Source organism: Dama dama, chromosome 10, assembly GCF_033118175.1.
Source record: "Dama dama isolate Ldn47 chromosome 10, ASM3311817v1, whole genome shotgun sequence".
Classification (NCBI taxonomy): domain Eukaryota; kingdom Metazoa; phylum Chordata; class Mammalia; order Artiodactyla; family Cervidae; genus Dama; species Dama dama.
Genome location: NC_083690.1, coordinates 41,449,248 through 41,474,592, shown reverse-complemented (window position 1 = coordinate 41,474,592; position 25,345 = coordinate 41,449,248). Strand labels below are relative to the sequence as shown.

Here is a 25,345-nt window from a genome sequence, read left to right as displayed (position 1 = left end):
GGGGAGCAGCACTCGTCCTGGAGCCGGGGGAGCCCTGGCTGGCCAGAATGGGCTTCGTGAGTCCCCCCTGCACAGACGGGGTCCCTGACGGTCAGGGCTGGTAAAGGGCAGGGCGGGCCAGGCCTCTCACTCAGCTGCACCGGCTCCAGACCCAGACCAGTGAAGCACAGGCTGGCCCGGGGACGGTCCCTGCACGGCATGCCTCCAGCTCTCCTCCCTGACGGGGAACCGGGCCTCGGGGCTCCCCCCAGCTCTCATGGGACGCATCCGCCCCACCCCGGGCACAGGGGAAGCACAGGAAACACAGCGGACGCCAGGACTCACATCCTCGCATGTGGGCAGCAGCCCCAGGGAAGCAGGGGCGGCGCGGCCTGAGGGCTGGGATGAAATCAGTAACCGCCCCGCAGAGGCTCCGGGCACCAGCAGGAACCCGGCCAGCGGGGGACCCTGAGAGCAGGGGACGCGGGGACCCCAGGGCCGCTCTCAGCCCGCTCTGTCTGTGGCTGAGGCCAGCAGCAGCCTCCCGACCGCGAGCAGGGGAGCCGTCCCCGCGTTCGCTGGGTCAGCAACAGCGGGGCCTCCTCCCCCCACGACCGAAGCCCCTGGCCGTCCTGGGGTCTCCTAGGCTGGCAGGAGCCTCGCTGCCTCAAGGACACACCCTGGGGAGAGACTTCAGTCCCAGGGGACCAGCAGCCTGAGCAGAGCGACATCTCCAACCAAGATTTATGGGAACACTCGGTGCTAGAGAGCGGGGCTGGAGGCAATTAAGCCCATTTCAGAGCAGGTTTGGCAGGAGGCGCCAAATCGATCGGCTCCCCCCAGCCGTGCAGCCCCGCAGGTAAGGAATCAATCAGGCAAAGGCGCCCATCTGTTCCCGCTGAGCCAAGAGGCAGAGCTGTTTACCGTTCACGCCCAGAGACGAATAAATAAGCCAACAACTAGTCAGCACCCTGCTTCTCTGGCAAAGCTTTTACGTTTCTTCAAGAGAGCCAGCACAGCCCTGCCTGGCCCCCCATTAAGGCATGGACCGTCAGAGCCAGCCAGGAGCTGTGCTCACAACTCTGGGAGGGGGGGCGGTGCAGCTCAGCTCCGGCTCTGAGAGCCAGGGGGCCCTGGGGTGCAGCCTGCAGCCAGCCCGGCCACCCTGTCTGAACTGGAAACAGAGACACCACCGGGTGCAGCCGGAGGTCCACGCTGCCCGGACGCAGACGCTGCAGATCTGGGCCCAGGCAAGCAGAACGGGAGCAGTGACGCCTCGGAAGGAGCTGGGGCCGCTCCCAGGTCACCACGCACGGCTGCCCCAGAGCCCAGGCAAGACCCAGGGCCCTGAGGACCAGCGGACGCTGCAGGCGGCCTGGGCGCGGCCCCCTCCTAACCCCCGGGGGGTGAGTCAACCACAGCCCGTCCGGCCACCCTGCAGCCACCCAGCCACTGGCACCAGGGGTCCATCTGCTGGCAGGGCCTTCCTCAAGGCAGCTGAGAGGCCCTGTATCTTCAGGACAAGATTTCTGACACAGAGTCTAAAACATCCTCTGCATATTTACGAGCTCTCACCCACCCAAGGGAGCCAGGGGCGGGTCCGGCTGACTGAGCTACTGACAAACCCCTCCAGGGTACGGGGTTCCTAACTGGGAGAAGACAGCTGCGGGGCTCGGCAGCTCCCACACAGGAGCCGGGGACTGACGGCCAGCCGCTCACCCCGGCGGGAGAGAAGCTTCCTCAGGAGGCGGGCAGAGCAACGCGAGGTCCAGGTGCTGTCGGAGCACTGGCTCGGGCGTCTGCCCCAGTTTCTATCCAATGGTTCCCAGGATCTTCCGGGCGATCATATCAAGAGACAGTCCTGACATCTGTCCAGCCTTAAATCTCAATAAAACAGACGACCTGAAAAGCCAGCTCAGAGCACCTATTGAAAAGCAAGCGCGCATCCGGCTTCTGGAAGCAGCCGATTAGCCCCGGCCGCTGCCCCTCTCCCCCTGCTGATACGGGTGGTCCTGCAGACAGGTAATGAGGGACGAGGCTCCCGAGCTACTTCCTGCCTAGCACTGCTCCGGCCAGGGGACAGAGGGTGACCTGGCAGAGGAGACCCAGGCAGCTCCACTGGACTTCCGTGTGGACTGCGGCCAAGTCACTGCCTCGGCCTCTCACCTGTGAAGTGGGGTTCAGCACCCCCACACAGGCCCCTGGAGCTGCAGAGCTGCAGCGAGATGATTAAAGTGAGAGTGGGCGAGGAGAAGGGCCCCAGAGAAAAAGCAAGGGCATTCCAAAAAACCTACTTCAGCTTCAGTGACTACGCTAAGGCCTCTGACTATGTGGATCACAACAAACTGGAAAATTCTGAAAGAGACGGAAATACCAGACCACCTTGCCTGTCTCAAAGAGCCTCTTGATGAAAGTGAAAGAGGAGAGTGAAAAAGTTGGCTTAAAACTGAGCATTCAAAAAACTAAGATCATGACATCCGGTCCCATCACTTCATGGCGAATAGATGGGGAGACAGTGGAGTCAGTGAGAGACTTTATTTTTTTGGGCCCCCAAATCACTGCAGATGGTGACCACAGCCATGAAATTAAAAGACGCTTGCTCCGTGAAGGAAAAGCAATGACCAACCTAGACAGCATATTGAAAAGCAAGTACATTAAAGGTCCGTCTAGTCAAAGGTCCGTCTGCTTCTTCCAGTGGTCATATACAGTTGTGGGAGCAGGACCATAAGGAAGGCTGTTGCTATTCAGTCACTCAGTTATGTCCGACTCTTTGCGACCCCATGAACTGCAGCATGTCAGGCTTTCCTGTCCTTCACTATCTCCTGGAGTTTGCTCTAATTCATGTCCATTGAGTCAGTGAACCCATCCAACCGTCTCATCCTCTGTCGTCCCCTTCTCCTCCTGCCCTCAATCTTTCCCAGCATCAGGGTCTTTCCAATGAGCTGGCTCTTGGCATCAGGTGGCCAAAGTATTGGAGCTGAAGACTTGAGTGCCAAAGAATTGATGCTTTCAAATTGTGGTGCTGGAGAAGACTCTTGAGAGTCCTTTGGACAGCAAGGAGATCCAAGCAGTCCATCCTAAGAGAAAACAACCCTGAATATTCATTGGAAGGACCGATGCTGAAGCTGAAACTCCAATACTTTGGCCACCTGATGGGAAGAACTGACACTGGAAAAGGCCCTGATGCTGGGAAAGACTGAAGGCAGGAGAAGAAGGGGACGACAGAGGATGAGAAGGTTGAATGGCATCACCGACTCAATGGACATGAATTTGAGCAAGCTCTGGAGACTGAGAAAAGGGGCTCCTTTTTTCTGAAGAAAAAGTTCAGAGTTAACGAATGAACATCAACAACTGACCCAAAGTTCCTGCTAAAAACAACTCACGGGCTCCCAGTTCACTGATCCAAATATTCAAAAGACTAGACACAAAAGAGGATCAAGAAACAGGCAGTTTCAAATCTCACTTTTGAAAAACATGGAGACTCAGGCACTCACAAACACATGGCAGGGTGGAGGATACACAGGCGGGGCCTGGGCGGGTCTGGGGGCAGCAGGGGTCCCGAGGCTGGTCGTGAACAGGGGGAAGGCAGGGCTAGGGGCAGCACGGAGCCATTGCCGCACCAGGGGCCCGTGGACCTGTCAAGGCGCCCAGTGCACGGCCGCACCAGGCACCTTCTCCTCCGAACACCCAGCGCGAGAAGGCCCAGGAGGGCTTCTGAGGACCGCCTGCTGCGACCAGTCTCAGCTCTTAAAGCCTGGCTTCAGCGAGTCGCTTCACCGAGGAGGTGGTGACAGCCCAAGGGGCAGAGATTAGCACAGAGACACCACTGTTCCCTGCCAGGTGGGGCAATAACTGCACTGCCCGCCTTCGGCAGGGGGGCCTTCATTAGAAACCACAGACCTCAACATAGATAACCCCAGTTCCACAAGGTCAGGCATATCAGCTGATAAACGGTGCTACCGTACCTCTAACAGGGCGTCTCGAATGAACAGCGGATGGAAACGGACGCTCTGCAGTAACGCAGCCTGCATGAGGAACGCTGTGGGCCTCAAGAGCAACCCAAAGGCCACGTGTCCAGGGAGGCGTGCACACGATAGCGGCCAGGACTCTGAACCCCGGCTTCAGGGTCTCCCGGACAGGAGGGCATCATTGTGAACTAGGAAATGACAACCCACATCAGTATTACTGCCTGGATAATCCCATGGACAGAAGCAGCTGGGGGGCTAAAGCCCATGGGGTCACCAGAGTTGGATGTGACTGAGTGTGCACGCACGCCCCTCATGCAACAGAGCAGGGAGGTAGGGCTGGAGTGCACAGGTGGAGTGGGCCCGCTCAGGAGGACGCAGGCGGCTGGGAGAGGCGCCCGGCTGCCAGCCCGCAGCACTCATGGAGACGCCTGGACAACCACCATGGCTCTCGGGGACTAATTCCCTCAGAGCTGGACCCAGAAAAATGCCCAGTGGGGACAGCAAGGACTGAAGGGTGCTGGGTGCCCACCAGCCCCACCGTCCTCGGGGACTCGCTGGCCTGAGAGCATCGTCTGGGGCAGCAGGACGGGGGGATAGGCGACCTCAGCTCTGCCCTGCATCTCCCAGCACTGGCCTCGGCCTCAGCTCTCTGCCTCCCCCGAAGCCTGAGGATGGACGGGTCCAGGTCCTGGCACTGCTGGGGCCATCACAGCAACGCCTGTCAAGTTCCTGACTCACAAGGGCACCCAACAAATACAATGTATTTTTAATCATATTCATTAGCTATAAGAGTGTACTGAGGCTACTTCAATTCACAATAAATTCAGTATCTGGTTTGGACCAAAGAACTGACTCCTCTCCACAGAGAGCTCCAGGAGCTGCTGAAGCGTCCTCCAGACTGTTTCCAAATCAATTAGGTTTCCTGAAGCCAGATGATGACTCCGCTCTGCCCATACTCTCCACAGTTCTCTGGTCCCAGACGGACGGCTTCAGGTCTCTGGGCCCAAACGGCACATGTCACCCACTGGCTCCACACCCACTGCAGCAGGAGGTCTGCCGTCTCCCCTCACCGCTCCACCTGAGCACCGCGGCTCTGCGGCTGGGCAGCCCGAGGGCCAGGCCAGAGCCGGGGTGTGAGGGAGAGGCCGCCGGCCGCTGGCCGGGTCCTGGACACTCGGCTCTCACAGAACAGTCGCTCCTCAGGAGGACTCTTGAAGCCGAAACTCGAGCAGCCGTTTTGAGAGAGTGACAGTCAGGAGCAGCTCTGGATGACCTCTCTGACGGGAGCTGTTTAATCAAGAGTCCTTAGCACAGGCGGGCGGCCTCTCGGGTGGCGTGTGACGTGGGGCTCGCTGTAGACAGCAGACACAGTTAACCTCCATCACAGGGAGGCCGAGGGCTTGGCCTCGAGCCTCCGCCATCCCAGGTCAGTGGCCCACAGGGGCCCCGGCAGTCACTCCAATGAAGGCCCCGGGCCGCCAGTTGGGCTGTCTGCAGGCATTGCGCCCCCGCGCCCCGGAGCTCGGGAGTGGCCCAGGCACTGCTCCTCCAGAAGCACCCCCTTCGCCCGAGGGCCACCTCGTTCTGCGGGCTGGGAGCGCGAGGACCGTCCACCGCGGCCGCAGGAGGAGGCAGCTGCTCTGCCTGCCCCTGCTCCCCACTTCTCTCCCCACGGACGCAAGTCCCCGGGGGGCGGGAGGAAGCCCCGGTGGCCAGCGGGGGCAGCACACCACCCTCTCGTGGCCAGCTCCAAAGGGCGTCTGGGGCCGCGGGGAGGGAAAAGCGCTGCGGGAACTGACCCACCCGCAGAGCAAAGGCAACAGCTGCCACCCCTGCTGGCTCCAGGGACACAGACAGGAGAGGCCCCGCGGGGCCAGCGGGGACCCAGGACGGGCAGCATTCTGACCGTCTTTCCAGGCCCAGAGCCAGAGGGAACTCCGCGCGAGAGCTGAGAAGAACAGGCCAGAGGGCAGCAGCCCCAGGGCAGGCCTGCAGGACCCTCAGAAGCAGCAGCGGCAGGGACCCCAGCCCGGCCAGGTGGCGAGGGCAAGGACACACGCACGGGGCCGGACAGGAGCGGGACGGGCCTGCCCTCGGGGTCTGCAGAGTTTCCCCAGGGGCGGAAAGCTTCAGGGCTTGATCGGTAGGAGTGTGCGCTGTGACTGAGGGGTGCCGGAGGGCGCCTGTCGAGACCCACTCCTGTCTGGTAACACCCCTCCCCACCATGAAATCTGGTTTCTCAAGGTCAAGTTACAGGAAACCCCAGCTGTTCCCCGCCGCCACCGGCGGGGAGAAAAGCAGACAGTCACCCCACACCTCCAGAGGTCCCACCTGCACATGGACGGACGGGCAGACACGCTGCCCCAGGACAAGAGGAGACCGCACGGCAGACCACAGGACCCGCGGCTCACAATGGGAGAAGCAGTGGAGTTCCTCGGTTCCCCCCCCAGGGTCCTGTCTGCAGCCACCAAGGTCACACGAGCAGAGAGGCGGGCACAAGGGGCCCACAGCGTGCCAGCGCCTCGGGCTCGACCTCCCCGGGCCCCTGGGCCAGCAGAGAACACACCCCTTCTCCATGAGGCTGCGCCCAGGGCTTCTGACGGAAGAGCAGGCCACGGGGGCCCAGGACACCGCCACCTCGTAGTGACCTCCCTCCACCGTGACAGCCTCCCAAGGGCCACGCAGGCTGTCTGCGGTCCGCCCATCACAGAGGGCGACGGCACGGACAGGGCTGAGGCGCCCCGCCCCAGGGCACCCGCAATGAAGAAGTGAGCCTCTGCGTGCGGATGGGCCGTCCAGGGGAGGAGGAGCTGGTCCCCGCCGGCAGGCACACGCAGCGGCGTCTCTGAGAGCGGGCGAGCGGCGAGGCAGGAGGCTCCCTGGGAGACGCGGGTGCAGCCTCTCGTCCTGCCAGGCTCGCTCCCAGCACGGCGGGCCCAGCCCTCCCCTGACCCTCTCCTGGGGCACAGCGGCACCAGGCGCTCCGCACACTGGGCAGCACAGGCCCTGCTGCCCCCCGTGCCCCCCTGCCTGCCGAGCCCAGGCCGCCACAGAGAGGGTGGCACACGGCCGGGAGGGCCGAGGCCTCGGGAGCCGCAGGTGCCTCGAGGACCAGTCGCGTGTGAGATGCAGCTCAATCTCAGAGGACAAGCCTAACTTGCTGGAAACTCATTCGTGAAGGTATTTTACAATTAATAATAAGACACATTACGGAGTAATTACCCAAAAGGTCATGGATATTTAAACAGATCCCAAAACTGCTCCAGAACACCCCCTCCAGGGCAGCTTTCCTGGGTGGCGCCCCCTCAGACCGTGCGCCACCCGCAGGCCCAGGACACCCTCCTGGGCACCCCGAGTCCCGGGCCGAGACAGCTGGGGACCCGGGCGGCTCCAAGCCAGAGTCTTCTTCCAGCCTCACGCGGGAGGGGAGGGGCGGGCGACCGCGCAGAAGAGCTGAGAGACACCGAGCCCCGCCCTGGGGCATCTGCAATGAAGAAGCCAGTCTCCACGTGTGGGCGGCGCCCAGGAAAGGACCTTGTCCTTCTGCGCCCCCCCTTGGAAGGCCGGGCAAGGGGCATGTCAGGAAGGCTCCATGGAGGCCTGACCTGGAGGCTTAAAAATGGAAGGACAAGCGTACGTTCTGAGGGCTGCCAAGGCATAATCCCCCTCGTTCCTCCAGCTTTATGAGAGGCTATATTAAAAATGGTTTATACATAATAAAATCTGTTACATTTATGGCAAGAAAATATGGAAAGACAATAAAATTAGCAGAGCATAGAAATGAGAGAATACTAAATATCCTTGGCTCTCCAACAGGAACAGAGAAGGAACAGTCAAGATTTTAAATTGAAAGGAATTTAACCCAATTTGAAATTCAAAGTTCCATTTCTCCCTCCCTGCTGAGCCCGGTTCCAGAGGGCCCTGCTCAGCTGTGGGCGGCCCCGCTGGGGTCTCCCGGCTCACGCTCACAAAGGGGGCCTGGAACACCCTGATGGCACCAGCAGGACCCTGGGTTTTGGTCTGGGCAAAGGCAGAGCAGCTCAGGGGTGTCCCCGCCCCAACCCTCATCCCAGCCTCTCTCTACTGTGACCCCAGACCCCCGCCCCGGGTCCCAGGGTGACAGCACACCAGGCCGGAAGCGCAGCAAGGCGGGACAGCCCTGCCCACCCCTCCGTCCTGGCCCAGCGGGTCTGCGTCCACGGAGACAGGTCCGACACCCCTGCCGACACAGGCCTGAGGAGCCTCTGCACCCGACGCTCCACCTGGAACAGCTGCCCACGGCGCCAGGCTGAGCTGGAGCCCACGCCTCCCGACTCAGGGGAGCCTCTCCTCATGTCGCCAGGTCGCCAGGGAAGCTGGACAAACTATCCGCACTTGCCTCAAGACCCTGACCGCCAGGACAGCTTTCTCTAGGCCCATCTCTCTTGGTTTGTTGTAAATTGAAAGGCATTATTTTTAAAGCAGTGTTCGCTTTACAGGCCCCGACCCAGTCTCCCCTAACATCCTGCTTCAGGGCATTGGTTACAACAATGAACTGACGTACTCTGTGTCACATTAGGGTTCATCTGTGGGGCTGCCCGTCCAACAGGTTCAGAGAAATGCACGATGTTACGCAGCCCCCACTCCTGGGTCATGCAGAGTAGTTTCACTGCGCCAAAGACTTCTCCAGCCCTCCGTCCCCCAGCCCCCGGTAACCTCCACTCCTCCTGCGTCTCCAGTTCTGCCTTCTCCAATCGCCACGTGCTTGGACTCGGGCACTACGAGCCTCTTCCTTTGGCTTCTTCACTTATATGCATTTACGGTTCCTCCACGTCTTTTCATGACCTGATAGCTCAGTTCTCCCTAATCTTTGGATGTATCAGGTTACCCATTCACTTGCTGAAGGACATCTTGGTTGCGCCTACGTTTTGGTATTTATCAACAAAGCTGACAGAAACACCTGCGTGCAGGTTTTTATGTGGACCTAAGTTTTCACATGTCCTGGGTAAACACCGGGCACCCTGAGTACTAGATTGCAGGTGAGCACGTCCGCTTTTGTAAGAAACCACCACACTCACCCCAGGCGGCGATGACGCTTCCGTTGCTCCAGAGCCTCAAAGTGCTGGGTGTCGTCTTTGTCCATTCTAACAGGTGTGTGCTGGTGTCTTGTGTTGTTTTAACTGGCCTTTCCCTGATGACCCAACGTAGGAACCTCTCATATGCTTATTTGCCTCTGTTTATCTTCTTTAGTGAAGTGTCTGTTCGGATCTTTTGCTCATTTTTTAACTGGGTTGGCTTTTACTTTTGGATTTTAAGAGTTCTTTTTATATTTTGGTTGCCAGTCCTTTATCACATATAGGTTTTGCAGATACAGGTGACCCGTGAACAATGCAGGTTTGAACGGCACAGTTGCACTTACACATGGGTGTTCTCAACAGTAAGTACCACAGTACTCTATGGTCTGTGGCTGGCTGAACTGTAGGACGCAGACTACACAGGGTTAACTCCCGCACTGTTCAAGGGTCGGCTGTGCTTTCCCCCACTCTGTGTTTGTCTTTTCATTCTCTGAACAGCATCTTTCATGGAGCTGAATTCATGGTTTTAACGAGGTCCTGCTCACCAACCTTTTCTTTCACAGACTGTGGCTCTGACGCTGCTTTTGCAAAGCCACGGCCCGACTGAGAATCAGCGACACCCACTCCTCCACCCTGCAGGACAGTCCTGGTTCCGCGTGTCACACTTAGGTCTGCAGTGCGTTTTGAGCTAATCTGTGTGAGAGCGAGAGGTCTGCATCTGGATCCACGTGCCTGTGCAGCGTGTGGACGTGCGGCGGCCCCAGCACCTTTGCTCTCGCGCCGAAGCACAGCGGCCCTCCTCCAGGGACGCTCCAGGCCTCACTGACCCAGAGGCGGCTGGCTGCTCCTCCGCAGCACTGCGCTGTCCTGGCTTCTGCAGTCTTGAAGGCTAGGAAGGCCAGTCCTTCAACCTTGTTCTTCTCCTTCGATACTGCATTGGCTCTTCCCGGGCTCTTGCTCTGCACACAAACTTAGAATCAGTTTACCCACGTTTTGATTAGGACTGTATTCAGTACACATACCATGCTGAGAAGCACTGAGAAGATGACAGATCGAGTCTCCTGTCCATGAACATGGAGCGCCTCTGCATATACTCAGATCTTTGATGTCTCTCATCAGACGTGTATAATTCTCCTTGTTGGATCTTTGCACAAAAATTTTGTTTGGTTTCTGTGTTTTGATGCTAATGTAAGTGACATAATGTTTTAAATTTCACACTAAATGTTCACTGACTTAAATAGATTAACCTATGGCCTGCAACCTTGCTATAATCGCTTATTAGTTCTAAGAGATTTTTGCTTGAGTCTCTGGGATTTCTATATAAACAATCATATCATCTGCAAACAGTTTTATTTCATCCTTCCTCCCACTGTGCACATTTTATTTCCTATTTCTGGTCTTACTGCATTAGCTAGGACTTCCAGTATGAAGTTAAATTGGACATCCTTGACTTGTTCCTAAATCTTGGCACGAAAGCCTCTAGTTTCTTACTTGGTTGAAAGATGGGAATATTTGACAAGAAATCAGCCTCTCTATCCACCATAGGATAAAGAAAACTCTGCCCACATAGATAGCAGCCACCACCACTGAGTGAGCCCAGCAAGTGTAAGAGCTCTGGGGAGGCCCCGTCCTCTCTCATTAAGAGCTATTCCTGGACCCCAGAGTCTTACTCTATCCGAGCACATGGTAGCCTCCTGCACTCCAGACAGCCTCGTGAGGCCGCCCCAGTTCTAAATGTCACCAGGAATCAGGTGGGAAGCAACCCTGAGCCAGGCAGCCTCCCACACTGACCGTCGGGAACAACAACAGCTGGAAGACAAACCAGCTCCGCTGCTGAGGGCCCGAGACACACCCCTGCCACTCTGACACAGGGCAAAACCAGCCCTGCTGCTGAGGGCCTGAGACACACCCCTGCCACTCTGACACAGGGCAAAACCAGCCCTGCTGCTGAGGGCCCAAGACACACCCCTGCCACTCTGACACAGGGCAAAACCAGCCCTGCTGCTGAGGGCCCGAGACACACCCCTGCCACTCTGACACAGGGCAAAACCAGCTCTGCTCTGAGACAGGAACAACCCCCTTCCAGGAAACACCACAACTGGGGAAGGCTTCTCAGACATTTAATGGCTGGGATCCTTGAGTTTCAGGTGCAGGAACATGACAAATGCCCACGTGCTGAGAGAGCGCCCTCCTCCACACGCTCCCCCCCATCTCTGTCCTGCCTCCCCTGGGCGAGGGGAGGGGGTCCCGCAGCCACTGAGAGCCGGAGGACCAGCCTGCAGAGGTTTGCCAAGTGAGGTAGGAGAGGGCGCCAAGACTGCCTGGGGCACCGGGGAATGAGGTACCGCCCTGCACGCTGAGGATCAGCGTGCGCTTCCCTGGGCTTGTTCTCCGAAACAAGCCAGTGCCAGCGGGGCCTAGCGGCTGAGTAGGAAGTTCTCCGGCTCAGGGCTCCCGAAGTTCACACAAAGTGTCAGGAAACTTTTTGAGAGCAGCATCAGAAAGAGGCTGTGACCCCTCCTGCATGGAAGTCAAGGGGCGCAGAAAACCCGAGCCTCAGGCCCGAGGACCCCACCTTCTACCTCCACAGACAGCTGATCGAGGCGGTGACCGTCTGCACGGGTCCCTGCCACAAGGGAGCCTCTGCTCTCCCCGGCGGGCCTCCCCCCGTCCCTTCCAGTGAGACAAGGTAGCGGAAGTTCCGAAGCACCCAGAGTCAGGAGGGACCAACCACGGGATCTCGTCAGCGTCTCCTCATGCAACAGCAAACAGCCTTCAAGGATTCCTCACTTCTGCTTTCATCCCAGTGTTTGTGGAAACCTAAATTCTAATGCATTTTGGAGGGAGCCAGTAAAGACGACTCTGTCTGCTTCCCCAGGGTGGAGGCGACCCAGGCACCTCTTCAACCGCAGTGGTCTTTGCCAGATGGTATTCTCTTACTGGAGGGCACTGACCCCAGATCTGTTCTCTAACAGAACCGTCACAAAGTAGATTAAGGACCCCTGAGCCACCTGCCCGCTGGCTGAGCCTGGCTGAGGACCGCCACCTCCCTCTGCTGCGGTCACAGCCCCGCTGCCCTCCGCCAGGGCTGCACGCAGGACAGCTTCCCCTCCCCCACGCCCTGGGCCTGCGGTCCAAGGGAGGTGGTGCCCAGGGGTCCCCTCTGCCTTCAGCCAATGGGGCCAATCAATGCCCCTTGGCCCACAGGATCAGGTAATCTGGCCTGGAAGTGTGACCTGGCCCTGCGGCCAGGCCTGCCTCTGGGCTCTGGAGGAACCTGCCTCTGGCAACTGCCCGGAGTGTGCCCAGTGTGGGGCAAAGAACACAGGTGCTGGAAGAAGTTGTCATTCAAACAGTTCCAGAGGCTGGGCGATGGCAAAGGACATGTCCTGTGAGCCCCACCAGCCACAAGAAGTCCAGCTGGGACGTCCCAGTCCGTGCCGCCTGAGGTCTCCACGTGGAGGGAGGCGACACCCACAGCTGTGGAGCCGCGCCTCGGACACCAGTGTCCACAACACCCTGGTCTCCAGAGGCCAGGCCTCCACTTGGCCACACAGACGGGAGCTGACAGCACCTCGGCTCACCTGAGGGCTGCCACCAGCGCCCTCACCAAGTGACCTTCACTCACCCCGTCTCCAAGAAAGCCAAGAGAGAGGGCGATGCTGCAGGTCTATGATGCGGGGAGGCGGCCTTCAGGCCGCGATCTCGTGGCCAGAAGTTTATAAAGATAAAACAGACTATAACATGTGACTTTGACTTTGTCTACCACTTAGAAAGGCCTCTCTGAAATAATACAATTTCAGTTGAAGCTCAGGAGCCCTGCGGTCTGGGTCTAAACAAGCCTCCGTCTCCCTGCGTCTCCAAGGACTGTCTGGGCTGCTGCTCCATTATTCAGATTCTCAAGAGCCCTCGAGAGGCTCCTCTACACACATAAGCCACATGGCTACAGCCCTGAAGCACCTGGTCACTCCCAGGAGCCATGCCTGGCTTAGGATCAGACCCACCCGGCCCCTTCAGATGCCCTTCGAGGGCTTCCCATCCCAATCAGTGCTCGGGGTCTCCAGCTGGCTCCCCGCCACCCACACACTGGAAGCAAAGGCGCGCCCAACCTCACTAGTGTCCCAACATGAAGAAACAGTTAGACCGTCCAGCCAGCCGCAGGCCAGCCCCTCACACGTCCTCAGTGACCTGGAAACGACCCAGCACAGGGCAGGGCAGGGGCCGCCCCCGCAGACAGAGACCCGGGCACGGCCGGGCCACCCTGCCCAGCCCCTGCACCGTGGCAGCAGGGACAGGCCACACCCTCACCGAGGGCGGGCGCTCTCCCCGCACTGAGCCGCCTCAAAGGTGCGGCCCAGCTGGAGCCAGGGGCAGGCACTTCTGACGGTGGGCACGAGGCGGCGGCAGGGTAGGGTCCGTCGCACACTCAGGAACAGCCCAGATCCGTCCACCAGAGCCCGCCTGGGACAGCGCGGGGAGAGGCCCGGCCACATCCACACCAAGCATCCTGACTCCGGAGGGAAGCCGCTGAGGCCGTCGGTGCTCAGGCGGGCCCCCGGACACAGGAGGCGGACGAGGAGGCAGGTCCCGGCACACGCTGCCCCTGTGGCAATCCTCCTACAGCAACCACCACAGAGCTCATCGCTCAAACGGATGTCATTTCGGGGATGAACATTTTTTCCAGTGCTTGAATAAAAGGGGGAGTTTCACATTTTATCCACTTCCACATCTCTTAACAATAAAAACTTATTTAAAAGGCCCATGAATATGTAAATGACATTTTAAATATGGAAATGCAAAACATGCAAGAAAACAGTCTGGGTGTGAAATATTAACGGCATCTCATCTTGCTGAGAAGACAACACAAGCTGGCTGAAGCAAGACAAGGAGCCCCAGCCTCTGCTCGGCGGGGGGTGGCCCGGGGGAGGAGGGCTGCCCAGGGCAGGGGGCGCAGCCTTGTCCCAGGAGAGTCTCTGCCAGCAGGCCCTGCCCCCGGGGCCACCCCCACTGCCTCCCGGCCCCCCACTCTGCCCTCTCCCGTCCAAAGCCACCAGACAAAACCGAGTGTCTCTGCCAGCACAAGCTCACACTGCACACTCTCCCCTGCAGCGTCCACACTGCCTGCCGGGTGGACGGCAGGGAGGGGCGCCCCAGTGAGGGCCACATCCTCCACCCCGAGCAGGGCCGGAGAGCAGATGACGACAGGGTCATCCTTGGGCCGTGCGTGCAGGGCCCCCTCCAGGGTCAGAGACAGGGCATCGACTACCGGCCACGCTGAGCACAGACTCGCTACAGGCCCACCCGAGGCCCAGAGCCTTCAGGCCCGTGTATGGAGCAGAGGGCCTGGAGGTTGGCCCGAGTCCTCAGCCAGTGATGCCAGGGCCTCTGTGGGCCACAGCCCCCGGGGGGTAGCACCCCAGTATGTGTCCACAGGACGTGAGCACCCCAAAAGCAAGAGGCTGACGACCCCTAACAGAACAGAGCCTCCCTCCCTCCAGGGAGCTCATGGAATTTAGGGGACTTTTCGCAAGATGCTGAGGGGAAAGGAGTGAGCAGGCCTCTCTCTGTGCGACGGGAACCCGAGGAGAACGAGCTGTTGCTGCTCCAAGTGCAGTCCCTGGACCAGCAGCTCCGGCTCCACAGGCGCCTGCAGGGAACACAGAGCGTGGCCGCCCCTGCAGACCTGCCGAGCCAGAGCCTGTGGGAAGCCCAACGTGCGGTCTTTGCTCTCACTGACCTGAGAAGAGCTGGGCGCACAGCGCTGACCCCACAGGAACGAGGCAGCAGGGGAGCCACCGTGCCCAGCCCCCCGGGGAAGCCTCAGGGAATTACGTCACCCAAGTGCCAACTGCAGCCACGGGCTTCCACACACAGCCCTGCCCCATCCTCACACAGCCTGGGCAAGGCCACCGGCGCTGCCAGGGGGCTCCTTCGTGGGCCTGGCACCGCCAGGACCCCAGATGGACTAGGCTCTCCCCCAGGGTGATGGGGCTTGGTCTCAGGGACAGAAGCCAGGCGGCCACAGTCTGGAAAGTGAGACCAGCTCCTGAGGCTAGGGGCCAAGCCAGAACAGCCATCAGTGCTGGAGGTCCATGCCCACCCTAAGGGGGATGGCGCGGGGCCTTGCCTCCACGCACCACCCAAGGGCCTGGCCCACTCTGACAGGGAAGCAGCGGGAGGCCCGGAATCCACCGCTCAAGGAGAGGAGACACACACGGTTCCTGGGAAGCATCTGCAGAGGGCCCTCACCCGAGGCGCCTCCAGGCACCGCCCTCCCGCGCCCACCCTCTCTAATTGGCCGCAGAATTTATAGCCTGGAACGCCCTCCCTCCAGGGAGGCCACAGAGGAGGTTCTGAGGAGTCAGAGCAAGTGGGGTGAGGGCTGCAGGTACCACCTGACGTCCAAACACGGCACTGCAGGCGGGCGCAGACCGAGGCCCGCGCCCCCACTGCACAGCGACTCTTCCTGCCACGAGTCCCGAGCAAGGAGGGCAGTCTGAGGAATAAAGGGACGAGCAGACGTGGGCAGACAGCCAGGAGAGATCTGTTTGTCACCTCCTGGGTACCAACTAGGCCAGGAAACAGTTCTTAGAGGGAGTAACTCTTGCCTTGTTAGATCTGACCAGAGTTGCAGAAAACATCATCCGAGATGATGCGGAGCTGGGGCAGGTATAGGAGGACTGCTGCCTGCATCTCCAAGTGCACACCTCAGACCCGGGTGCCAGGGTCCCCTGGCCACGTGAGCGACCGGCCAAGGGCGCGCGGCCTGAGCAAGAGGCTTCCTGCTCTGCCGCCATCGAGCCCACAGCCAGCGCCTCACAGGGCCGTGGAACCTACACGTGCACGACCACCAGGAAGAACGCGTGGAGACAAGCTGTCAGACGCCTCTGGTTCCACACCTCCTGCCAAAGGCCATTAGGTCGCCTGGCACCAAGAGCCGAGCAGACAGGCGACGCCTCCGTCTCCATCACTGAGAACCCCGGGGCCACCGCTGCAGAGACAGTGACGGCCAGGACGGCCTCCGGCGGCTCCCGCGTGGGACAGGGGCACAGCCCTCCCAACGGCCTGGGGCTCCCGTGCCCTCTCTGCCCGGCCCTGCCCCCTCCAGTGGGGACAGAGGGTCGGGACGGTGCCCAGAGGGCGCATACAAGCCATCCTGGCAGGAAGCTGCAGCGGGCTGTCCGGGACGTGCGGCAGCACCACAGCACCCCATCTCCCAGTCGAAGACCCGGGAGATCACGGAGTCAGGGCAAGTCCACGAAGCTGGAGCATGATGCACGGCGGACGGAGCACAGAGGGACAAGGCAAAGCCTGGGCCCCTCGATGGCACCCTGCCCGCCCGGCTGGACGGCAACGTCAGAGGCCAGCTGACCTGTGCAGAGCCTGAGCTGGGCTCCTGCCAGCCTGACTTCCGGCCTGGTGCCCCAGGACGGGCCGAGCACAGGCTCCCAGGCCGCAGGCCTCACTCTGTCCGCCTGGCACATCCCCGTGCAGTCAGCTGAACCACTCATCCATTCCCTCGCTCAGCCAGAGCGCGGCGGGCAGCCCTCCTCTGGGTCCAGGGAGCACGGCTGGAGGCGGGGACAGAGCACGCAGGGAGCGAAGTGAGGGCAGGCGGGCACAGAGCCATTTCAGGCAGAGGCACCAGGAACCAGGCAGGCTTGAGCCCTGGAGGGAGGGGCTGCCCGCGACACCTGGGGGACGGAGCTGGCTCGCGCCCGCCTGCCCCACAAACACCCACGTCCAGGGCGAGGAGGACCACAGAGCGGCTCTCTGGCGTCCCCGCCCGCCTGGCCAGCCGCAGGCTATGGTGGACTCGCAACCTCACCCTCCTGGAAGGGGCGCCCCAGTCTAGACGGCTACCCTGGCCTAAGCCCGCCAGCCAAGCACCCTCTCCACGCTCCATGCACTTGTCTAACAGGCCTCAGTGGCCAAAGCTGCATTTCCAGCCCCCGCTGCCTTCACCTGCTCTTCTGCTAAGTTCTCCAGTGACATGAGAAGTAAGACCACCATCCACATGCTCTTACCAAAAGCCTCACCCTGTCCTTCTGTCTCACCTGTCACACTGGGTCCACAGTAAACCCTGGACCCCCATCGTTCAGGTGTGCCCACGTGTGCAAACTTGCAGTCTCTGTCCGCCCCGCTCCCCGACCCCGCCACACACACACACACACACACACACACACACACACGCACACACACACACGAGCTATCCTGCTCACTCCTATCTGCCTGCTGGGAACTCGCCACTGCCTGCCCTCCACTACCCTGAAGTCACACTCTCCCCAGGACTCTGGGGGCTGCGTGCTAAGCTGCTTCAGCCATGTCCGGCTCTTTGTGACCCCATGGACTGCAGCCCGCCAGGCTCCTCAGTCCATGAGATTTCCCAGGCAAGAACACCAGAGTGGGGTGCCATGCCCTTGTCCAGGAGCTTTTCCTACCCAGGTACTGAACCTGCGTCTGCTCGGTCTCCTGCGCTGGTAAGCGGGGTCTTTACCACGAGCGCCCCCCGGGAAGCCCCAGGCACTGCAGGGCCCCTCAAACACTAACAGCCTGAGGCCACGGGCTCTTCTGAGACATGTACAGCCCAGAGCAGGGAAGACCGATCTTCAGAACAACCTGCAGGCGTCAGAGCAGCCCAGAGCTGGAGCGTGCGTCAGGTGTGAACAGGCTGAGTGTGCAGAGGGACCGGCCGCCCCAGAGAGCCGGGCTCGGTGGGCGTGCATGGCGCGTGGCAGGCAGAGCCCCCGAGGCTGCTCGGCTTCCCCTCCCCCACCCCCACAGCAGGTCCCCGGGACCTGCACCGAGGGCCTGGCCCGACACGCCACACCTGCAGGCCCACGCCACACGGCCCCACTGCGCAGAGAAACGCGTGACAGAGGGTTCTCTGCAGCCACACCTAGCACCTCTCCAGGACCTGGCTCCAGCCTCACAGAAGGACGTGGAGCTCCCAGGACGCGCAGACCAGGATTCAGATCCGGCTTTCTAGGTGTCTGACATGGTCAGCGCCCTGCTGGGAGACAGACAGCACCATCATGCAGGGCTCAGGGGAGACGCCACGTGCGAGGCACTCAGCACGCAGCCTGGCACCGGAACACTCTCACCGCCGCCACGCCACGCGCACAGTGGGAGCCTCCACCCTCAGCACGCCCCACGGGGACCAAGACCAATGCCGGGCAGCCACGTGTGAGAGGCAAGGTTCCCTGGGCTGTGACTGAACTCCAGTCCAGAGGCAAGGCAGCGACAGCGTTCTCACCAGCGACCAGCAGCGCCTCTGGGGCTGTCCCAGGAGGGCCACGGTGCGGAAGAGAGACCAGCCCACGGGCCAGGGCACCCTGCCCACAGAAAGGCCCACCAACATCAGCTCTCCCCAAGGCCGCCTGGCAGGACGTCAACTGGAACTCAAGACCACCCGTCCTACGGCCACGGAGGACTGCCCAGTGACACCTTACACCACTCAGTGCTTCCTGAGCGCGGATGAAGATGAGGCTCCTCCCGCCACCTCGCCTCATCCTCAGAAGAGCCCCCAAGCCCTCCAGCCAGAACCCTGCCTGCCTGGGGCTGGGCAGAGCCCAGACTTCCGCTCTCCTGCAAAGGTGCCTCTCCTCGTCTTGCTTGCATTTCTGCCCAGCTGCCTTCAAAGACTTGAGGAAGTGACATTAGCCCTTCCAGCCTCACGAGGTCTCCTGGCCTCCACGCAGAACACACCCAGCACGGCAACGCTGGTTTGCCGCCTGTGAGCACGGCACTGCCCACGGCCCTTCGTTCTGCTTAGCCAGGGCCTCGGGGGCACAGGACCCAGCCTGGCACCTCCCTACAGGGGCCTGCACGTGACTCCACCACCAGCAGACGGGGTAGGAGCCTCACCTGCTCCCACGGCCCGAGGCCCTGAGAACATCCCTGGGCTTCTCCCATGCTTTCTGTCAGCGGACAAGGGGGACCTCCCTGACAGGAAGGGGACGATGCTCAGTGCCGGTACATGAGACGTGCTCCTGGGGGGGGCGCGCGGTCAAGACTGTCCGTCCGCGGAGTGAGGACAGGGCCGAGGGCACCCCACCCAGCCCTGGCCACCAGTCCAGCCCAGGCCCCACGGCCCGAGGCGCCACACCTCCCCTCCCCTCACCTCGTGGGACCCGTCAGGCAGGCTGGCCCCCTGCCGAAGAGGCAAAGCTCTTTCTCGGGAAGCCCCTGACCCCTTGCTCCCGGGGCGGCTGCACTGGCTCAGAGGGAACCCAAGGGTCCTGAGAGGTGGACAAGGGGCCACAAATCCCCCAGACCACCTCCCCGCCGTGGTGGGCCACTCCCTGCAACACAAGTCCATTTCTAAACCCACCCCACAGAAGAGATGGGACGACTGACTCACCATCTAGGACCACAGACCAGAGCGACACTCACAGCTCTGAGAGGCTGACTTTCCTGCTGCTGCTCAAGCACGTAACTTTAGAAAGTGCCTCACAGTTTGGCAGGAGAAAGATGCAGACAAGTTCCCTTTCCTCTAACAGTCCATTCTGTTTCAAATTCAAAGTAAAATAAAAAGGATCACCTGGAAAAATGTTACAGCTTTAATTTCAAATCACTTTTAATGCCCGTTTTATCTGACAGCAACTTTGAAAGCAAAAGGCAATCTTTATCATTTGAGGTTTTTAAAGTAAATTGATGTGATTATGTCCAACATAACTAGATGCTTCTAAAAGCAAATTTTCAAAGTGACATCAGCCCGCAAAATAAGAAAGGCTTCCTTTGGTTATTAATAAACTATTAACATGCAGTCTGCACCGGGGGTGAGGCAGCGGGGGTGACCACGACCCGCAGGCTGACCTCACAGACCCCTCCCCTCCAGCCCATCAGGGCGAGCGTGAGCTCCCAAGGTCCCTCTTGGTCAGCATCCTTTCAGCCTCCCCAAGCCCTTCACTCACTTCACTCACCGGCAGAGCTGACCTCACGCAGCTGTCCACCCTCAAGTGACTCTAAGTGGGAACCGGCTAGTTTAACCCCATCCTCCGTGGGTGACCTGGTCTGGGGCAGGGAGAGTGACCAGGGCGAGTCTGCCAACAGTGAGGGTCCTAGCAAAGGTTTCCTGGTTCCAAAAAGGAAGAGGCCTCTTCTCCTGCCTCTGACTCGACAGCCAGGACACCAGCAGCCACCCTCCACACACGAGGGAAGCCTGCCCTGGGCCCCGGGGCACGGAGGCAGACAGCAGTGGGCAGGCCCGCGCATTTGTCAGTGAGGAGCAGGCCGACATGTGGGCATGCTCCCCTTTCCCGGCACAGAGCTCTGCAAATCCCTGGAATTTCCTCAACAGTGAATGATGTCAGTGCGCCTTCGGCCAGACCCCTGGGCTGCGTGGGGCTGGGGGGCGGGGGGTGCCAGAGGAACCAACCCCGGGAAGAGAGGCAGGAAGTTCCAGCTGCCCCTCACCTCCAGGGAGGGGAGTGGGCTGGAGACACAGGAAGTCACCAACAGCCAAGACTTAACCAAGCAGGAAACTCACAGAAACCCTGAAAGGCGGACTCCAAGACGGCGGACACAGGAGGAGCTGGGAGGGCAGCACGCCCGGAGAGGACGGGGCGGCTCTGCCCCCCACCCCACATGAGCCCGGGGCAGCTCTTCCCGGCCAGCTGAGCTGACCTGCACGCTTCATAACAAACCCGTAATCCAAGACACAGTGCTCTCCTGAGCTCCGGCCCTCATTCTAGCACCTTATCAGAGGCTGGAGGACCCCGCACTTCCGGTCAGACAGACGTGTGGGCGCACCTTGTAGGCCCGAGCCTCACCGTGGGGTCCGGCCAACCCGGGAGGTCACAGCGGAGCTGAACTGAATCCCAGGACACCAGCAGGCGTCAGAGTGAGAGCAGGTGTGGGACACACCGCACCGCCGGGCGTGGAGGAAACCCCGGCCCTGCAGGAGGCAGAGCTGCCTGCCCTGGAGCCCCGGGCGCAGGACACACGAGCGTCCCGGCTGTGCGGCTACGCGTGCCTTCCTGAGGGCACGAGTCTGCACACACACGAGCACCAGAGGCGTCAGCCCGGGCGCCAGGGCCGCTCAGAGCCCAGGTAGCCACAAAGACGCACAGGCTCCTGGAGGGGAGCACGGCCTCCCACCCAGACCCCGGAGCCGCAGGAGCCACCCCAGGGCCCCCGGCTGATGGGTCACAGCGTCTGGAAGACCGCACGCCCACCCGCCCGCCGCCTTGGCCTCCGTGCGGCGGGGCAGGACGAGGGACCCCGCACACCCGCCGTGCCTGCCCTGCTCCGTGAAGCCAGGGACGGGAGGCACGGCCGCCCCAGCCGGGGGCGCACTCACCGGCAAGCCCTCTCCAAAGCAAGTATGTTGTTGGACAAGCGCAGCTGCCAGGCCTACCTGCTGGTGATGGAGCTGTTCCTGTCCTTGAGGGCGAGCTCGCGCTGCTGCAGCTCCACGATGAACCTAGACAGGTCCTCTGGGGTCCTGGGGGAACAAAAACACAGGGGGTCAGTGGGGTTGCACCTGCAGGAGACGGGGCTCTGACCCTCGCGGCGGCCCAAAGCGAGGCAAGCCGCTGGCGGATTCCAGAGCAGGGTGAGTCAGGGCCTGTCAGGCTCCGGACCGCGGGTGTGGGGCTCACAGCACAGCTGGCCGCTGGCCAGGTAACACTGGGGACGTCATTCGTGCCAGCCCTCGCCTGTAAAAACCGAGTCGGCACATCACACCACAGCCACGCAGAGGCTGTGAATGAGGGGGAAGAGTGCCTGCCGGCGGCCGCAGAGAGAGTGCCCAGGGCACGCGGGCTTCCTCTCCTCCTCGCAGGCCCCAGGCGTGCGGACGGCAGCAGTGGAACAACAGTGTGAAAACTATTCCAGGTGAGCTGTCAGCGGGTGCTCGCGGCGGCCCCGCTGCGCACTTCCCATTTCACAGACAGGGACCTGGGGCTACAGGCCACCCCGAGCCCACTCCCCCAGCCCAACGCCAGGCTCAGGACAGCACACACAAAACGCCTTTGACATTCAGATGCCAACAGGCACATGAAAGATGCTCAGCATCACTATTTCTTAGAGAAACGCAAATCAAAACTATAATCAGGCACCACTTCACATCGGTAAGAACAGTCACTATCAAAAAGTCTACAAATAACAAATGCTGGAGAGGGTGTGCAGAGAAGGGAACCCTCCACACTGCTAATGGAAATGCAAAAAAACTGAAATAGAGCTGCCATATGATTCTGAAAACCTACTCCTGGGACTGGGATTAGAGAAAACTCGTAATTTGAAAAATTACATATATACAATGGGTCATTGTAGCATATTTACAATAGCCAAGACATGGAAACAATCTAAATGTCCATCAACAGACAAATGGATAAAGAAGATGTGGTACATATATATACACAAAGGAATATTACTCAGCCATAAAAAATGATGAAAGGCTTCCCTTGTGGCTCCAAGGTAAAGAATCTACCTGCAATGCAAGGGCCATGGGTTCGATCCCTGGGCTGAAATGGCAACCCACTTCAGTATTCTTGCCTGGGAAATCCCACGGACAAGAGGAGCCTGCAGGCTACAGTGCTCATTGAAGTATCAAGAGTTAGGCACAACTTAGCAACTACACCACCACCACCAAGAATGAGTGAAATAATGCCATCTGCAACAAAATGGGTGGGCCTAGAGCTTATCATGCTAACTGAAGCATATCAGACACAAAAGACAAGTACTATATATATGATGTCACTATAACTGGGATCTAAAAAGTGACAGAGGATTCCCTGGGGGCCCAGTGGTTTAAGAGTGTACTTTGAAGTGCAAGGGATGCCAGTCTGATCCTTGGTCCCAGAGGATCACCTGCCACGGAGCAACTGGGTTGGTGTGCCACAACTATTGAGCCAGTACTCTAAGCCCGAGAGCTGCAACTACTGAAGCCCACACGCCTAGAGCCTGTGCTCCACAGTAAGAGAAGCCACAGCAATGAGGAGCTCACACACCACAGCCAACAGTGAGGCTCACACACCACAGCCAACAGTGAGGAGCTCACACACCACAGCCAACAGGGAGGATCTCCCACACCACAGCCAACAGTGAGGATCTCCCACGCCACAGCCAAGAGTGAGGGGCTCACACACCACAGCCAACAGTGAGGAGCTCACACACCACACCGAACAGCGAGGAGCTCACACGCCACAGCCAACAGCGAGGGGCTCACACGCCACAGCCAACAGTGAGGACCTCACACGCCACAGCCAACAGTGAGGACCTCACACACCATACCTAACAGTGAGCGGCTCACACGCCACAGCCAACAGTGAGGAGCTCACACGCCACAGCCAACAGTGAGCGGCTCACACGCCACAGCCAACATTGAGGGGCTCACACGCCACAGCCAACAGTGAGGAGCACACACGCACAGCCAACAGTGAGGAGCTCACACGCCACAGCCAACAGTGAGGAGCTCACACGCACAGCCAACAGTGAGGAGCTCACACGCCACAGCCAACAGTGAGGGGCTCACAGGCCACAGCCAACAGTGAGGGGCTCACAGGCCACACCCAACAGTGAGGGGCTCACACGCCACACCCAACAGTGAGGAGCTCACACGCCACAGCGAAGAGTGAGGGGCTCACATGCCACAGCCAACAGTGAGGGGCTCACACGCCACACCCAACAGTGAGCAGCTCACACGCCACAGCAAGAGAGTCATCCCCACTCACAGCAACTAGATAAAGCCCATATGCACTGCAACAAAGACCCAGTGCAAGGAAAAAATAAAGATAAATAAAATAAATCTTTAGAAAAATTAAATAAAAAATGATAGAAATATACTTATTTACAAAACAGAAATAAGACTCATAGACATACCAAAAAAACCACTTATGATTACCAAAGGGCAGAGGCGGAAAGAGGGATAAGTTTGGGATTAATGGATACATGAAGTGAAGTCAAGTGAACTGGCTCAGTTGTGTCCAACTCTTTGCGACCCAATGGACTGTAGCCTGCCAGGCTCCTCCATCCGTGGAATTTTCTGGTCAAGAATACTGGAGTGGGTTGCCATTTCCTTCTCCAAGGAATTTTCCCAAGCCAGGGATCAAACCCAGGTCTCCATCATTGCAGGCAGACCCTTTACCATCTGAGCCACCAGGGAAGCCAATGGATACATACTACTATGAATAAAACAGACAACAAGAACGTACTGTATGGCAGAGGCAACTGCATTCGGTACCTTGTAATAACCTATGATGGGAAAGAATCTGAAAAGGACAGAGACATATAAATGAACCACTGTGCTGGACACTGTGTCAGCACGGTCCTGAAATAACAATGCTGTAAATTAGCTACACATCAATGTCAGAAAACCGGGTTTTTGTTTTTAATGTCTTCAAAGAGGAAGGGAGGCGAGAGACAGAAATGGAACATGAAATGGAGAGCAAAGACTACTGACCCCCTGCATGGAGCTAACATGGCATTAAGAAAAAAAAGAAAGACGCTCAACATCACTAATTCTTCAGTTCAGTTCAGTTGCTCAGTCGTGTCCGACTCTTTGCAACCACATGAATCGCAGCACACCAGGCCTCCCTGTCCATCACCAACTCCTGGAGTTCACTCAAACTCATGTCCATCGAGTGGGTGATGCCATCCAGCGATTTCAACCTCTGTCGTCCCCTTCTCCTCCTGCCCCCAGTCCCTCCCAGCATCACGGTCTTTTCCAATGAGTCAACTCTTCGCATCAGGTGGCCAAAGTATTGGAGTTTCAGCTTCAGCATCAGTCCTTCCAATGAACACCCAGGACTGATCTCCTTTACAATGGACAGGCTGGATCTCCTTGCAGTCCAAGGGCCTCTAACTCTTAGAGCAACACAAATCAAAACTATAATCAGGCATCACATGGAGGAGAGCGCAGGCCCGGGGCTCAAGCCCAGGGCTCCATAGGGGCGACAGCTCAGGACCTACAGGCCGCCTTCCCAGCCCCCAGAGCCAGCACAGCACCCAGTCCGAGAGCACTCTCTGGCCTCCCCACTCCTGCTGAAGTTGCCCCTGCAGTCCCGCCTGCCCGAGGGCCACTCACAGAAACCTGCTGAGCTGAGCCCCATGTCCAGAGCCCACAGACCCCAAGCCACCCAGCCTGGCGGGCCTCTCCGCCTCCCGCTGGACTTTCCTCTGCTGCCTGGACACGCCAACCCATCCACTCCCCGCTTATCTGGGATGGTTAACCCTGGGCCTGCAGAGCGCCTCCCTCAGCCTCCCCAGGCCTCTGTCATCCTCACAGGAGAGGTCTCAGGACAGCTGTCACTTCCTCCAAGAAGCCCCCAAGCCTCTCCACACCTCATCACGAGGCTGCTCAGGACCATCTCCCCTGTGACCAGCTGGGGCCTCCTGGGT

General features: G+C 59.6%; 1 protein-coding gene across 2 annotated transcripts in view; it reads right to left on the bottom strand.

The window, feature by feature from the left end:
• The window catches only part of MAD1L1 (mitotic arrest deficient 1 like 1), a 237,720-nt gene that overhangs the window by 166,138 nt on the left and 46,237 nt on the right, over positions 1 to 25,345 (bottom strand). For both annotated transcript variants that reach the window (XM_061153798.1, XM_061153797.1), the window contains exon 10: positions 21,363 to 21,449. In XM_061153798.1, coding sequence (XP_061009781.1) covers positions 21,363 to 21,449 — 87 coding nt within the window. The remainder of the gene's footprint in view (positions 1 to 21,362; positions 21,450 to 25,345) is intronic.